The 15,627-nt window shown below is 36.3% G+C and overlaps 1 protein-coding gene across 3 annotated transcripts in view; it reads right to left on the bottom strand.

Moving 5' to 3' along the window:
• Positions 1–1,370: 1,370 nt before the first annotated feature.
• Positions 1,371–15,627, bottom strand: part of LOC128642320 (uncharacterized) — a 74,018-nt gene continuing 59,761 nt past the window's right edge. For all 3 annotated transcript variants that reach the window (XM_053695049.1, XM_053695050.1, XM_053695048.1), the window contains one exon: positions 1,371–2,438. In XM_053695049.1, coding sequence (XP_053551024.1) covers positions 2,265–2,438 — 174 coding nt within the window. In that variant the 3' untranslated portion in view covers positions 1,371–2,264. The remainder of the gene's footprint in view (positions 2,439–15,627) is intronic.

Consider the following 15,627-nt stretch of genomic DNA (forward strand, 5'->3'; position numbering starts at 1 on the left):
GTTTGTATTGTTTTTACAGGTAAAAGAGCTGATTTATTTAAGGGCTATTGGCAGTTTAGTTTAGGCTAGGGTTTTTTTTTATTTTGGGGGGGGGGCTTTTTTATTTTGATAGGGCTATTAGATTAGGAGTTATTTGTTTTTATTTTTGATCATTTCTTTTTTTATTTTGCGTAATTTAGTGTTTATTTTTTGTAATTTAGATAATTGTTTTTTGTTAATTTAATTTATTTTATTGTAATGCTATGTTTTATTGTAAGGCATGTTAGGTTTTATTTTACAGGTAAATTTGTATTTATTTTAACTAGGTAGCTAGTAAATAGTTAATGACTATTTACTAACTAGTCTACCTAGTTAAAATAAATACAAACTTAACTGTGTAATAAAAATAACACCTAAGATAGATACAATGTAAACATTAGTTATATTGTAGCTAGCTTAGGTTTTATTTTACAGGTAAGTATTTAGTTTTAAATAGGAAATATTTAGGTAATAATAGTAAGTTTTATTTAGATTTATTTTAATTATACGCTAGGGGTTAATATATTTATTTAGTGTTAGTGATGTGGGAGGCCAGAGGTTTAGGGTTTACTAAATTTAGTATAGTGGCGACAGCAACATTGGGGGTGGCACATTAGGGGATAATAAGTGTAGGTAGGTGGTGGCGACATTGGGGTGGCAGATTAGTGGTTGATAAGTGTAATGTAGGTGGCTGCGATATCGGGACGGCAGATTAGGGGTGTTTAGACTCAGAGTTTATGCTAGGGTGTTTTTTCCCCATAGACATTAATGGGGCTGCGTTACGGAGAGCTTTGCGCTCTGCAATTGCAGGTGTTAGGCTTTTTTTTTTTGCCGGCTCTCCCCATTGATGTCTATGGGGAAATTGTGCACGAGCATGTCAAAACACTGCTTGTATTTGGGGGAAGCATGGAGCTCAACTCAACCATATTGCCCGCACAAGCCGCTTTTTTGCAAACCTGTAATAGTAGCGCTATGAAAGGTGAGCGGTGAAAATAATGTACAAGTAATTAGCAAACCAGCCATAACGAAAAACACGTAAAATGGCTGTAAATGTTCAATATATTCACACATTTTAAAATATAGAAAATTCAATCCAAATTTTATTTTTAAAGACATGTGATTTGTATTAGCCAATGATTTATTTTGCCTGAGGCATCTAATACATATGAGATTGACTCTCTAAGATTTTTGAGTGCAAATATCCCTTTCTTTAAGGTGACAGTATTATATGTTACTTTTATCTTTTCTATAGTTAGAGTGTTCATATTATTTTAAAGGGTTGCACCTTATTAGTCTTTTTAAGTAGTGTTTTCTCCTCCCTCCTACATACATATAGAAATTCACAATGAATATTATTATTATTATTATTATTCTTTATTTATAAAGCGCCAACAGATTCCGCAGAGCAGTCCATGGGTAACAAAAATAAAAGTACTGTACAATATGAGACACCAGACAAAATTTAACAAACAAATACAGGGGGAATTGGGGGCCCTGTTTCCGTGGGAACTTACAATCTAGATGGGTTGGAGGATGAGAAACAGGAGGTGGGGACTGCAAAGGTGGGAATGATGTTAGTGTGAAGTTAGATGAGGGCAACTATTAGGCAAGTGGAATTCATCAGTTACTGATTTGGTGATAGAATTCCCTCAACAAGAAGATCTTTAGGAAGCATTTAAAGGAGAAGAGGTTGGGGGAAAGTCTGACAGCTCGAGGAAGTGCATTCCAAAGGGTTGGTGCCGCATGAGAGAAGTCCTGTAGTCTAGCATGAGAGGAGGTGATGGTAGAAGATGCAAGGAGTAGATCATTGTTGGATTTTAGGGGGCATGCTGGAGTATATTTGTTGATGAGTGAAGACAGGTATGGGGGGGGGCTGCATTGGTAAGGGCTTTGTAGGTCAGAGTGAGAATCTTGAACTTAATTCTCACTCTGAATGGGGAGCCAGTGAAGGGACTCACAGAGGGGTTAAGCAGATACAGAGCATCAGGAGATGTGGATTAGCCTAGCAGAGGCATGAAGATGGAGGCCGGTTAGTATTACAGTAGTCAAGCCGGGAAATTACTAGGGAATTGATTAGTTGTTTAGTAGTTTCAGCACTTAGAAAAGGACGAATATAAAATCTATAGGAAATCTCTCTTTCTTAGCAAAGTAGCAATTCCAGAAGATAATGTGGTATTTCCAATGGAGAGCACAGCATTTCCTGGAGAGTGTATTGGGGTAGTATTTCCTGGGCAGAGGAACATTTTTCATGTATTGGAAGTATTTACTGGACTGGGGGTATAATTTCCAGGACTGGTGGAGCTGAAATAAGGAACTGCAGTAGTGCTTGCAGGATGATTTTCTCTATTACTTAATGTGACGCAGAGAACGACAAGCAAGATGATTACAGCTGTAACTGTGATGATTAGACAAATACGTTTCTGAAAGAAAATGAGATACCATTAATACAACATAATAAGCTGTTTTTATCTACATTGGTAAAGTGCTACAAAATAGATTCTTAAGGATTCATGGGTTTTATTTCTCTCACTGCAAATAAATCATGTTAACCATATTTTGTGTTGCTTAATGTACAAAATGACCTTAAAAATCACTGAATTGCCACCAAATTTTCCACAAAACAATATTTTAACACCGCATTAGCAACACAACAAATATCAGACTGTTTAGTGAAACACACTAAAGATTATTAACAATTACCTATTATATAAACATTTAGGCCCAGAATACAAGTGGAGAGATATTTGTGCAAAAAAGGTACTAGTACTCAAAAAAAGTGCCAGTACTCATTGGGTATTGTATATAGGTATATATGTGTATACACGTGTATTTCTGTGTAAATATGTGTTTATGTGTATGTATATAGGTATATAAGTGTATACACGTGTATTTATGTGTAAATATGTGTTTATGTGTATTTTCCATCCATTTTATTGTTGACATCTGATGAATGAATATTAGAGTGCCTGTGTATCCTGTAACTTAGAGTGCCTGTGTATCCTGTCACTTAGAGTGCCTGTGTATCCTGTCACTTAGAGTGCCTGTGTATCCTGTCCCTTAGAGTGCCTGTGTATACTGTAACTTAGAGTGCCTGTGTATCCTGTCACTTAGAGTGCCTGTGTATCCTGTCACTTAGAGTAACTGTGTATCCTGTCACTTAGAGTGCCTGTGTATCCTGTCACTTAGAGTGCCTGTGTATCCTGTCACTTAGAGTAACTGTGTATCCTGTCACTTAGAGTGCCTGTGTATCCTGTCACTTAGAGTGCCTGTGTATCCTGTCACTTAGAGTGCCTGTGTATCCTGTCACTTAGAGTGCCTGTGTATCCTGTCACTTAGAGTGCCTGTGTATCCTGTCACTTAGAGTAACTGTGTATCCTGTCACTTAGAGTGCCTGTGTATCCTGTCACTTAGAGTGCCTGTGTATCCTGCCCCTTAGAGTGCCTGTGTATCCTGTCACTTAGAGTGCCTGTGTATCCTGTCACTTAGAGTGCCTGTGTATCCTGTCACTTAGAGTGCCTGTGTATCCTGTCACTTAGAGTGCCTGTGTATCCTGTCACTTAGAGTGCCTGTGTATCCTGTCACTTAGAGTGCCTGTGTATCCTGTCACTTAGAGTGCCTGTGTATCCTGTCACTTAGAGTGCCTGTGTATCCTGCCCCTTAGAGTGCCTGTGTATCCTGTCACTTAGAGTGCCTGTGTATCCTGTCACTTAGAGTGCCTGTGTATCCTGTCACTTAGAGTGCCTGTGTATCCTGTCACTTAGAGTGCCTGTGTATCCTGTCACTTAGAGTGCCTGTGTATCCTGTCACTTAGAGTGCCTGTGCATCCCGCTACCTGTGACCAGTCAGTTGGACGGGTGGGAAGTTGCATCTTGCTATTAGAGCACCTGCAGGTTCTCTTTTTGTGACTCTGTACACTTTATTGTACCGTTTCATACAGACTGTGCTAGGCCATTTTGGAGCCCTTGCTTCTTTGTGTTTTATGTTATTATTATTTATCGGTTATCACCAACAGATTCCGCAGCACTATAAACATAGGCGGTTTACAACCAAACATTTATTGAGATCAAATGGGTAGAGGGCCTTGCCAAGAGTCACACTGTTGTAGTTAGCTCTTAAAGGGACAGTCTCGTCAAAATTAAACTTTCATGAATCAGATAGGGCATGCAATTTTAAACAACCTTCCAATTTACTAGTATCATTAAATTTGCTTTGTTCCCTTGGTGGTATTTATGAAAAGCTAAACCTAGGTAGACTCAAACTGATTTCTAAACCGTTGAAAACCGCCTCTTAGCTCAGAGCGTTTTGAAAGTTTTTACAGTTTGACAGTACTAGTTCATGTGTGTCATATAGATAACATTGTGCTCACTCCCGTGTAGTTATTTAGGAGTCTGCACTGATTGGCTAAACTGCATGTCTGTCAAAAGCACTGAGATAAGGGGGCAGTCTGCAGAGGCTTAGATACAAGGTAATCACAGAGGTAAAAAGTATATTAATATAACTGCATTGGTTACGCAAAACTGGGGAATGGGTAATAAAGGGATTCTTTATCTTTTTAAACAATAACAATTCTGTCCCTTTAATAAGGTGATCTACATACAATATAAATAGACACATAAATACACATATTTACATACACACATTTAGACTTAAATATATCCATTGGAGTCCATGCCAGTCAAACACCTTGCCATATACCATATCCCGTTTAACCCTTAAGACATTTTTATTAATATAAATGTGATTTTTTTTAATGTATATACGAGTGTAATAATTTATTTTATTATGTGTTTTTCTTGTTTTTTGTGAAGCTTTTATTTAACCATTGCAGTTCACTTCAGGTCTCAAGTCATTTTAAATATTCTAGTTCAGTTTCGGCTTTCACTCGAGCGCAAACTATACCTGTAATATACGTGCTAATTAGCGCAGTCAGTATATTCATTGACAGTATAGGTTGCGCTAGAGCCATGTCAGCTGGACTAGCTCCTCTCTGGTAAATGGGATTTAATAGGGACTTATAATATCAAGTTGCGCACAAATGTTAGCGCAGTCATGCGATTTTGCGTTGTGCTATCATTAGTGCTAAGTCTGAGCAGTATGCTTGATTGTTAGAAAGACAGTGCACACAGCAGGGTAAATGCTAACACCTGGCGCTATTCCTTTTTTATAACTGTATAATGTACTTCAGGTTAGGGTACATGATACAGCGCGGTCGCTGTTTTTATAACTGTATAATGTACTTCAGGTTAGGGTACATGATACAGCGCGGTCGCTATTTTTATAACTGTATAATGTACTTCAGGTTAGGGTACATGATACAGCGCGGTCGCTATTTTTGCAGTGCTTACATTGTTCTATATTATTGTTGGGTGGTTTTTTAAATATATTTTGTAAAGATATAAAACTGTAAAAAATGCAAAAATGTGAAGCTCACACGATGTATGACGCTCACTAACCCCATGCAAATAATACATCACTGATCAGTGAGGGTCACATTAAGCAGATTAAATTAAACATATTAAAGAAATTCATGAAACTTCTATAATAGGCTTCGGCAGTGATAAACTTGGCTTAGACAGATCTTTGAGGTGATTGACATTTTTGCGCATTAAGCAACATTAAGTACTTTCTACATTAAAGTGAATGTAAATTTTGATGCTAAAGTGCCCGGTTTTTAAAAATTCAATTAAAAAAAGGGGCACTTTAATTCATCAAAATTTACATTTCACTCCTGTTGTGGAAAAAAAACCCCTTACCTTTTAAACTTGACAGCAGCTCCAGGTTCCTCCACCAGTTGCAAAGCCTCTTCCTGGGTCTAAAATGAGGAATCCGGCTTCCTCCAATCACGGCATTGAATCAGACACTGATTCCCCCGGGGGGGGAAGCCATGATTGGAGGATGACCTATCCATCATTTCTGACATCAGAAATGGCTTGCGACGACCAGAGGAAGCTGGAGCTGCTGTCAGGTTTAAAAGGTAAGTTTTTTATTTACAACAGGAGTGAAATGTAAATTTTGATGAATTAAAGTGCCCCTGTATGGGGGGCGGAGCCAGCTATCATGCAGAGAGGATGTGTTTGAGCATGGCTCCTGCAATAAACAATAAAAAATTTATAAAATTTATCTAATTCGCACAGCACAAGAGATGTACTCATTCTAAAAGAGCCCTGCAATAGCTGAGGACCTCACTGGCGACTTATAAGAAGGTTTTAGGTGCCAGAGAGGAGCGACAGATTGAGGCCTGGCGGTGCTCGGGGTCTCCCTGAGAGCACCGTATACTACGCATCTCGCAGCAAGATAACAGCAAGAGGGCCTGAGTTCGCTTTGTGGAGCGGTGTCTGCTGGAGTGTGAGGACTCTGTGACCATGGAGGGGCTGTTAGCGGCATTGCACAACTGGCAGGAGGACTTTGAGTGCAAGATGGGCCGCAGATTTGACCGCCTCCTAACCATCATGGCGGATACCCATGCAGAAATTGCTGCTGAAGTCTCGGAGGGGGCACCCCACGCAGCTTTGAACACACAGCGCAGTGATTCTCAGGAGGATATTGATCAACCCCCGGCTAACTTACCGCTCACCACAGAATCGGAGGCCTGGGGATTACCAGCGATCCGGTACAGGTCAGATCTCTTGATCCGGAGAAGTCCTCACTCTGCTGTGAATCCGAAGAGCTGCGTGCAGCTGGATCTTAGTGGGATCTCCCTGCTTCGCTTTGACCCCTCCTGGGGAGTTGTTGTTGGCTCCTTAGAGGCCGGAGGTAACATGCGAGCTGAGATGGTAACGGGGGAGACTTTCCATGCACAGCCTGCCATGTCGACGATAAGACACTTCCCACCTCATAATATTACTGCCGGGTTACTAATTAGAAGAGCGGTCATGTGGATGGTTATATCGGCTCACCCTGGCGACCCATCCGTGATCAGAGCCGATCAGGTCTATCACAATCCCTTTGTCTTCTCAGCTCCCCAGACTGGAATAGGGTAATTGCACATAGCCCTGGTCTGGGGTACCTGCTGATTCCCTGATCTATGAGGCTCTGGATTTGAGAGGCTTGCTGCGGGTCAAATCTATGAGAGACCTTTGCTACTGAGACTTTGGTGGTTAAGCCTCTATTGCCCCATATATGTATATGACTTTGAAGCACTTAACATAGTTTTATTTGACACTGTTTATATATGTTAGAATGATGTTTTAGTTTACCCTCGCTTGAAGTATATGTTTGGGTTGTTTCAGCACACGCCTAATAATAAGAGTCTTTAAGTGTTTGTTCTACTCATGTGTACGGTTTTATGGAGCTGTGAGTGGGACCGTACATGTCATTCCCCTGGTAAGCTACAATGTATGTAACTCTAACTCATGTTCCGTTTTTTTTTTTTTTTTTTGAGGTCCAGCACAGCTTACAGCAAGAGTGTAATATTATTTAGAGCCTAAGCAATATAGTGTATGCTCCTGGAGCGCTGCAGCTCCTCTCATATTTGTGGTGCTAAAGGAATTCTTGTGTGTACTGAGTTCCCTAGCACTTTGTATAGCAATATTATGTGTCCCTGCCCTGTAATTTATCTTGTGCTATAGGAAATTATCTGTTTTTGTTTGTATCTCATGTATGTGTGAAAGTGTGAATGCATTATCACTGGTTACTATGAGGATCTGGGCTGTGCACTGCTGATTTGAATGAGTATACATTTCCATGCTAGGCTCTGACAATTTATGGATCTCTGGTGATCCATTTATGGATTGTTAATGAGTTAATTAAATGAATCACACTATATTATTAGAGAGATATTGAACCCAGCATTCTAGGAGCCTTTATTAAGTGAATATTGAACTACCGTGGGGGATATACTTACTCCTCAAATGCGAGCTTTCGCCAGACTTGCCAAGATTTATACTCCCAGATTAATTTAAACATAATCAGAACTATTGTCACCCCCCTGCACATAAGAGATTTAGGCAGGGGACAGCTTGAACCTTAGGTTTAGAGCTGCAACGTCTTGTTGCAGCCAGCATATCTTGCATACATTTGATTGTAGGTACGCTAGTATCACTACCCACAATGTGTCAGACGATACTTTATGAAGGCTTGAAAAGTTGGATATGTGTATGTACAATGTGTGCTCAAACTAGTTTATTGCTAATTCTGCACCAAAATATTTGAATATTTATTTCCACTATTCATGTGTTCTTCCAGAAAACTGTGTGTATATGTATATGTATGTAGATTCTCCCAAGTGTCATTATACACTGGGTTCTGAATCTTGTGGCTCTCAAGAGGTTACTCCCTGTTTGTGCTCTTTAGGAGCAGCTATTTATCTAATGTAATGTAAACAAGTGTGTGCCTGCTTTAGAAATGCTGTTTGAGACTGTAATTGGGAGACCAGGTATATAGAATCATACTAGCTTCTCCTGATATGCGAAGAGATAAACACCTATTTAGTTACACTACTCATGTGCTCCTCCAGAAAACTGTGTGTATGTGTATATGTATGTAGATCTCTTAAAGTGGCATTATACACTGAGTTTTGAATCTTATGGCTCTTAAGAAGTTACTTCCTGTCTATGCTCTTTAGAAGCGGCTATTTATCTAACGTAATGTAAAAATGTGAGGAACTGTTTTGTTGGCTGTATCTGAAACCTCTCTACAACCCTACCTACAATATTAGTACTTATATAACTGTTGAGTATCCTACCCAGCAAAGTTAGAGTAACTTATTGCTGGACTATCTCCCGCCCCCCACCATTCTTGTGCGGTAGGGACGAATACCTTCTCCTCCGCACTCTCTTTTGGTAGAGTTGAGTAGTCTCTACCCAGTCCGAAGTCCTAAACCTATGTTTTCCCCTGCATACATGTGAAAAGGCTCTTCGGGCCCCAATATAGGAAATTCTCCTTTGTTTATTGTATTTTGGTTAATCAAAGAGTTTTGGAACTATAGTTTCATTAATGTTCAAGTTTCTATTAATGTTCAGTATGAATGTCAAATCTATCCTATAACGGCAACTATGAACAGTTCTGGTATATCACTGTTATCATTTAGTAGAGTAATTTTGATAGTGTTGTTTTGTACTTTATTTGTATGATTATTTACTTCACTCAAAGTTTGCCTATACTCTATATGCAATAACAAGCTAACATATGATGAGGACTCTTTGAATTTCTATAGATGTCTTCAGATTGACCCTTGCCACCAGATCCCATGAGTGGATCTCTAATATATTGAAGACACCAGAGTGTTTAAATATTGAGAATCTTTATCCCTGTGAGTTTTGTCTTCAGACAAGTACTAATTTCCAGGTCCCACAAGTGGATCTATTTTACTCTGTTGACACGTTTGCCCTACTATTAAGCTATAAAATGAGGCTCCATTAGGGTCAATACCGTGCTCCTATTACTATCTACTGTATTTATGTTTGAATGATGGATCTGTTGTCATGTAATTTTGTTTGAGATATTGCCCTACCTACTATGTCTGTACTTGATGTATTTTATTGCCTCAATAAAAACATTTTTCAAAAAAAAAAGTGCCCCTGTATTTAATCAAACTTTTAAAAACCGGGCATTTTAGCATCAAAATTTACATTCACTTTAAGGGCTAGATTACAAGTGGAGCAGTGGAGCTCTTTCGCTTGAGCGCAAACACAACTGGAAGTAAAGTTTTAACGCAGGCAGAATAGTATGCATATTACAAGTTAAAAGCAAATGGTTTGCACGCAAGTGAAACCGGATGTGCGCAAACTCTAGAAATTCAGATATTATAACCGCGTTAACTTCTCCCCATAGACTTTAATGGAGCATAATATTAATCCCTTAAGGACAAGGCCATTTTTCAATTTCTTTGGACCAAGGCTATTTTTACATTTCTGCGGTGTTTGTGTTTAGCTGTAAGTTTCCTCTTAATCATTTACTGTACCCACACATATTATATACCGTTTATATACTCATTTACTGTACACACACATATTATATACCGTTTATATACTCATTTACTGTACCCACACATATTATATACCGTTTATATACTCATTTACTGTACACACACATATTATATACCGTTTATATACTCATTTACTGTACCCACACATATTATATACTGTTTATATACTCATTTACTGTACACACACATATTATATACCGTTTATATACTCATACTGTACACACACATATTATATACCGTTTATATACTCATTTACTGTACACACACATATTATATACCGTTTATATACTCATTTATTGTACTCACACATATTATATACTGTTTATATACTCATTTACTGTACTCACACATATTATATACTGTTTATATACTCATTTACTGTACACACACATATTATATACCGTTTATATACTCATTTACTGTACACACACATATTATATACCGTTTATATACTCATTTACTGTACCCACACATATTATATACTGTTTATATACTCATTTACTGTACACACACATATTATATACCGTTTATATACTCATACTGTACACACACATATTATATACCGTTTATATACTCATTTACTGTACACACACATATTATATACCGTTTATATACTCATTTATTGTACTCACACATATTATATACTGTTTATATACTCATTTACTGTACTCACACATATTATATACTGTTTATATACTCATTTACTGTACACACACATATTATATACCGTTTATATACTCATTTACTGTACACACACATATTATATACCGTTTATATACTCATTACTGTACCCACACATATTATATACCGTTTATATACTCATTTACTGTACACACACATATTATATACCGTTTATATACTCATTTACTGTACTCACACATATTATATACCGTTTATATACTCATTTACTGTACACACACATATTATATACCGTTTATATACTCATTTACTGTACACACACATATTATATACCGTTTATATACTCATTTACTGTACACACACATATTATATACCGTTTATATACTCATTACTGTACCCACACATATTATATACCGTTTATATACTCATTTACTGTACACACACATATTATATACCGTTTATATACTCATTTACTGTACACACACATATTATATACCGTTTATATACTCATTTACTGTACTCACACATATTATATACCGTTTATATACTCATTTACTGTACACACACATATCATATACCGTTTATATACTCATTTACTGTACACACACATATTATATACTGTTTATATACTCATTTACTGTACACACACATATTATATACTGTTTATATACTCATTTACTGTACACACACATATTATATACTGTTTATATACTCATTTACTGTACACACACATATTATATACTGTTTATATACTCATTTACTGTACACACACATATTATATACCGTTTATATACTCATTTACTGTACACACACATATTATATACCGTTTATATACTCATTTACTGTACACACACATATTATATACCGTTTATATACTCATTTACTGTACTCACACATATTATATACCGTTTATATACTCATTTACTGTACACACACATATTATATACCGTTTATATACTCATTACTGTACCCACACATATTATATACCGTTTATATACTCATTTACTGTACTCACACATATTATATACCGTTTATATACTCATTTACTGTACCCACACATATTATATACCGTTTATATACTCATTTACTGTACTCACACATATTATATACCGTTTATATACTCATTACTGTACACACACATATTATATACCGTTTATATACTCAATTACTGTACCCACACATATTATATACCGTTTATATACTTATTACTGTACCCACACATATTATATACCGGTTATATACTCATTACTGTACACACATATTATATACTGTTTCTATACTCATTTACTGTACCCACATATTATATACCGTTTATATACTCATTTACTGTACACACATATTATATACCGTTTATATACTCATTTACTGTACACACATATTATATACTGTTTATATACTCATTTACTGTACACACACATATTATATACCGTTTATATACTCATTTACTGTACACACACATATTATATACCGTTTATATACTCATTTACTGTACTCACACATATTATATACCGTTTATATACTCATTTACTGTACACACACATATTATATACCGTTTATATACTCATTTACTGTGCTCACACATATTATATACCGTTTATATACTCATTTACTGTACTCACACATATTATATACCGTTTATATACTCATTTACTGTACCCACACATATTATATACCGTTTATATACTCATTTACTGTTCCCACACATTTTATATACCGTTTATATACTCATTTACTGTACCCACACATATTATATACCGTTTATATACTCATTTACTGTACACACACATATTATATACCGTTTATATACTCATTTACTGTACCCACACATATTATATACCGTTTATATACTCATTTACTGTACCCACACATATTATATACCGTTTATATACTCATTACTGTACTCACACATATTATATACCGTTTATATACTCATTTACTGTACACACACATATTATATACTGTTTATATACTCATTTACTGTACACACACATATTATATACCGTTTATATACTCATTTACTGTACACACACATATTATATACCGTTTATATACTCATTTACTGTACCCACACATATTATATACCGTTTATATACTCATTTACTGTACCCACACATATTATATACCGTTTATATACTCATTTACTGTACCCACACATATTATATACCGTTTATATACTCATTACTGTACTCACACATATTATATACTGTTTATATACTCATTTACTGTACACACACATATTATATACCGTTTATATACTCATTTACTGTACACACACATATTATATACCGTTTATATACTCATTTACTGTACACACACATATTATATACCGTTTATATACTCATTTACTGTACCCACACATATTATATACTGTTTATATACTAATTTACTGTACCCACACATATCATATACAGTTTTTCTCGCCATTAAATGAACTTTCTAAAGATACCCTTATTTTCATCATATCTTATAATGTACCTTAAAACATTATAAAATATGATGAAAAATGGAAAAAAACACACTTTTTCTAACTTTGACCCCCAAAATCTGTTACACATCTACAACCACCTAAATAGTTTCTAAATTTTGTCCTGAGTTTAGAAATACCCAATGTTTACATTTTATTTGCTTTTTTTGCAAGTTATAGGGCAATTAATACAAGTAGCACTTTGCTATTTCCAAACCATTTTTGTTTTCAAAATTAGCAATAGTTACATTGGATCACTGATATCTGTCAGGAATCCCTGAATATCCCTTGACATGTATATATATATTTTTAGTAGACATCCCAAAGTATTGATCTAGGCCTATTTTGGTATATTTCATGCCACCATTTCACCACCAAATGCGATCAAATAAAATAAAACGTTCACTTTTTTACAAACTTTAGGTTTATCACTGAAATTATTTACAAACAGGTTGTGCAATTATGGCACAAATGGTTGTAAATGCTTCACTGGGATCCCCTTTGTTCAGAAATAGCAGACATTTATGGCTTTGGCATTACTTTTTGGTAATTAGAAGGCCGCTAAATGCCGCTGCGCACCACACTTGTATTATGTCCAGCAGTGAAGGTGTTAATTAGGTAGCTCGTAGAGAGCTTGTAGGGTTAATTTTAGTTTTAGTGTAGTAGACAAACCAAAGTTTTGATCTAGGCCCATTTTGGTATATTTCATGACACCATTTCACCGCCAAAGTCGATCAAATAAAAAAAAAGTTCACTTTTTCACTAACTTTAGGTTTCTCATTGAAATGATTTACAAACAGCTTGTGCAATTATGGTACAAATGGTTGTAAATGATTCTCTGGGATCCCCTTTGTTCAGAAATAGCAGACATATATGGCTTTAGCATTGCTTTTTGGTAATTAGAAGGCCGCTAAATGCCGTTGCGCACCACATTTGTATTATGCCCAGCAGTGAAGGGGTTAATAAGCTTGTAGGGAGCTTGAAGGGTTAATTTTAGCTTTAGTGTAGAGAACAGCCTTCCACCTGACACATCCCACCCCCTGATCCCTCCCAAACAGCTCTCACTATTCGGTGCCATTTTGGGTACTGGCAGCTGTCTGCATTTTATTTTTCTGTAGTGTAGCTGGCCCCCCTTAATACCCCCCTCCCCCTCTCCCAGATCCCTTTTTTAAACATAATTTCCCCCCCTCTCAAACTCCGAACAACACCACAATCGATGCACATATTAGTGCAGATCGTGGGGACTAATCCGACACTGCTGGACGGAAGTGATCCAGTGATGGGCCACCCACCCACCTCCCTCCTCCCTGCAGCTGCTCCCACCCACCAACGATCGGCACCATCGATCTATATGGCAGCAGTTTGTGAAAAATACTTATAATAATGTAATACCACTTGTAGCCACTAGATGCAGCAGTTTATGCAGAATGTTTATAATAATGTTATACCACTTGTAACCACTAGATACAGCCATATGCGAAGAATGTTTTTAATAATGTTATACCACTTGTAACCACTAGATGCAGCAGTTTGTGCAGAATGCTTATAATAATGTTATACCACTTGTAACCACTAGATGCAGCAGTTTGTGAAAAATACTTATAATAATGTTATACCACTTGTAACCACTAGATACAGCCATATGTAAAGAATGTTTATAATAATGTTATACCACTTGTAACCACTAGATGCAGCAGTTTGTGCAGAATGCTTATAATAATGTTATACCACTTGTAACCACTAGATGCAGCAGTTTGTGCAGAATGTTTATAATAATGTTATACCACTTGTAACCACTAGATGCAGCAGTTTGTGAAGAATGCTTATAATAATGTTATACCACTTGTAACCACTAGATGCAGCAGTTTTGAAGAATGCTTATAAAAATGTTATACCACTTGTAACCACTAGATGCAGCTGTTAGTCAAGAATGCTTATAATAATGTTATACCACTTGTAACCACTAGATGCAGCAGTTTGTGGAGAATGCTTATAATAATGTAATACCACTTGTAACCACTAGATGCAGCAGTTTGTGGAGAATGCTTATAATAATGTAATACCACTTGTAACCACTAGATGCAGCAGTTTGTGAAGAATGCTTATAATAATGTTATACCACTTGCAACCACCAGATGCAGCAGTTTGTGAAGAATGCTTATAATAATGTTATACCACTTGTAATCACTAGATGCAGCAGTTTGTGAAGAATGCTTATAATAATGTTATACCACTTGTAACCATTAGATGCAGCAGTTTGTGAAGAATGCTTATAATAATGTTATACCACTTGTAACCACTAGATGCAGCATTTTTGAAAAATGCTTATAATAATGTTATACCACTTGTAACCACGAGACGCAGCAGTTTGTGAAGAATGCTTATAATAATGTTATACCACTTGTAACCACTAGATGCAGCAGTTTTGAAGAATGCTTATAATAAAGTTATACCACTTGTAACCACCAGATTCAGCAGTTTGTGAAGAATGCTTATAATAATGTTATACCACTTGTAACCATTAGATGCAGCAGTTTGTGAAGAATGCTTATAACAATGTTATATCACTTGTAACCACTAG

This window comes from Bombina bombina, chromosome 11 (genome assembly GCF_027579735.1).
Source record: "Bombina bombina isolate aBomBom1 chromosome 11, aBomBom1.pri, whole genome shotgun sequence".
Taxonomy (NCBI): Eukaryota; Metazoa; Chordata; class Amphibia; order Anura; family Bombinatoridae; genus Bombina; species Bombina bombina.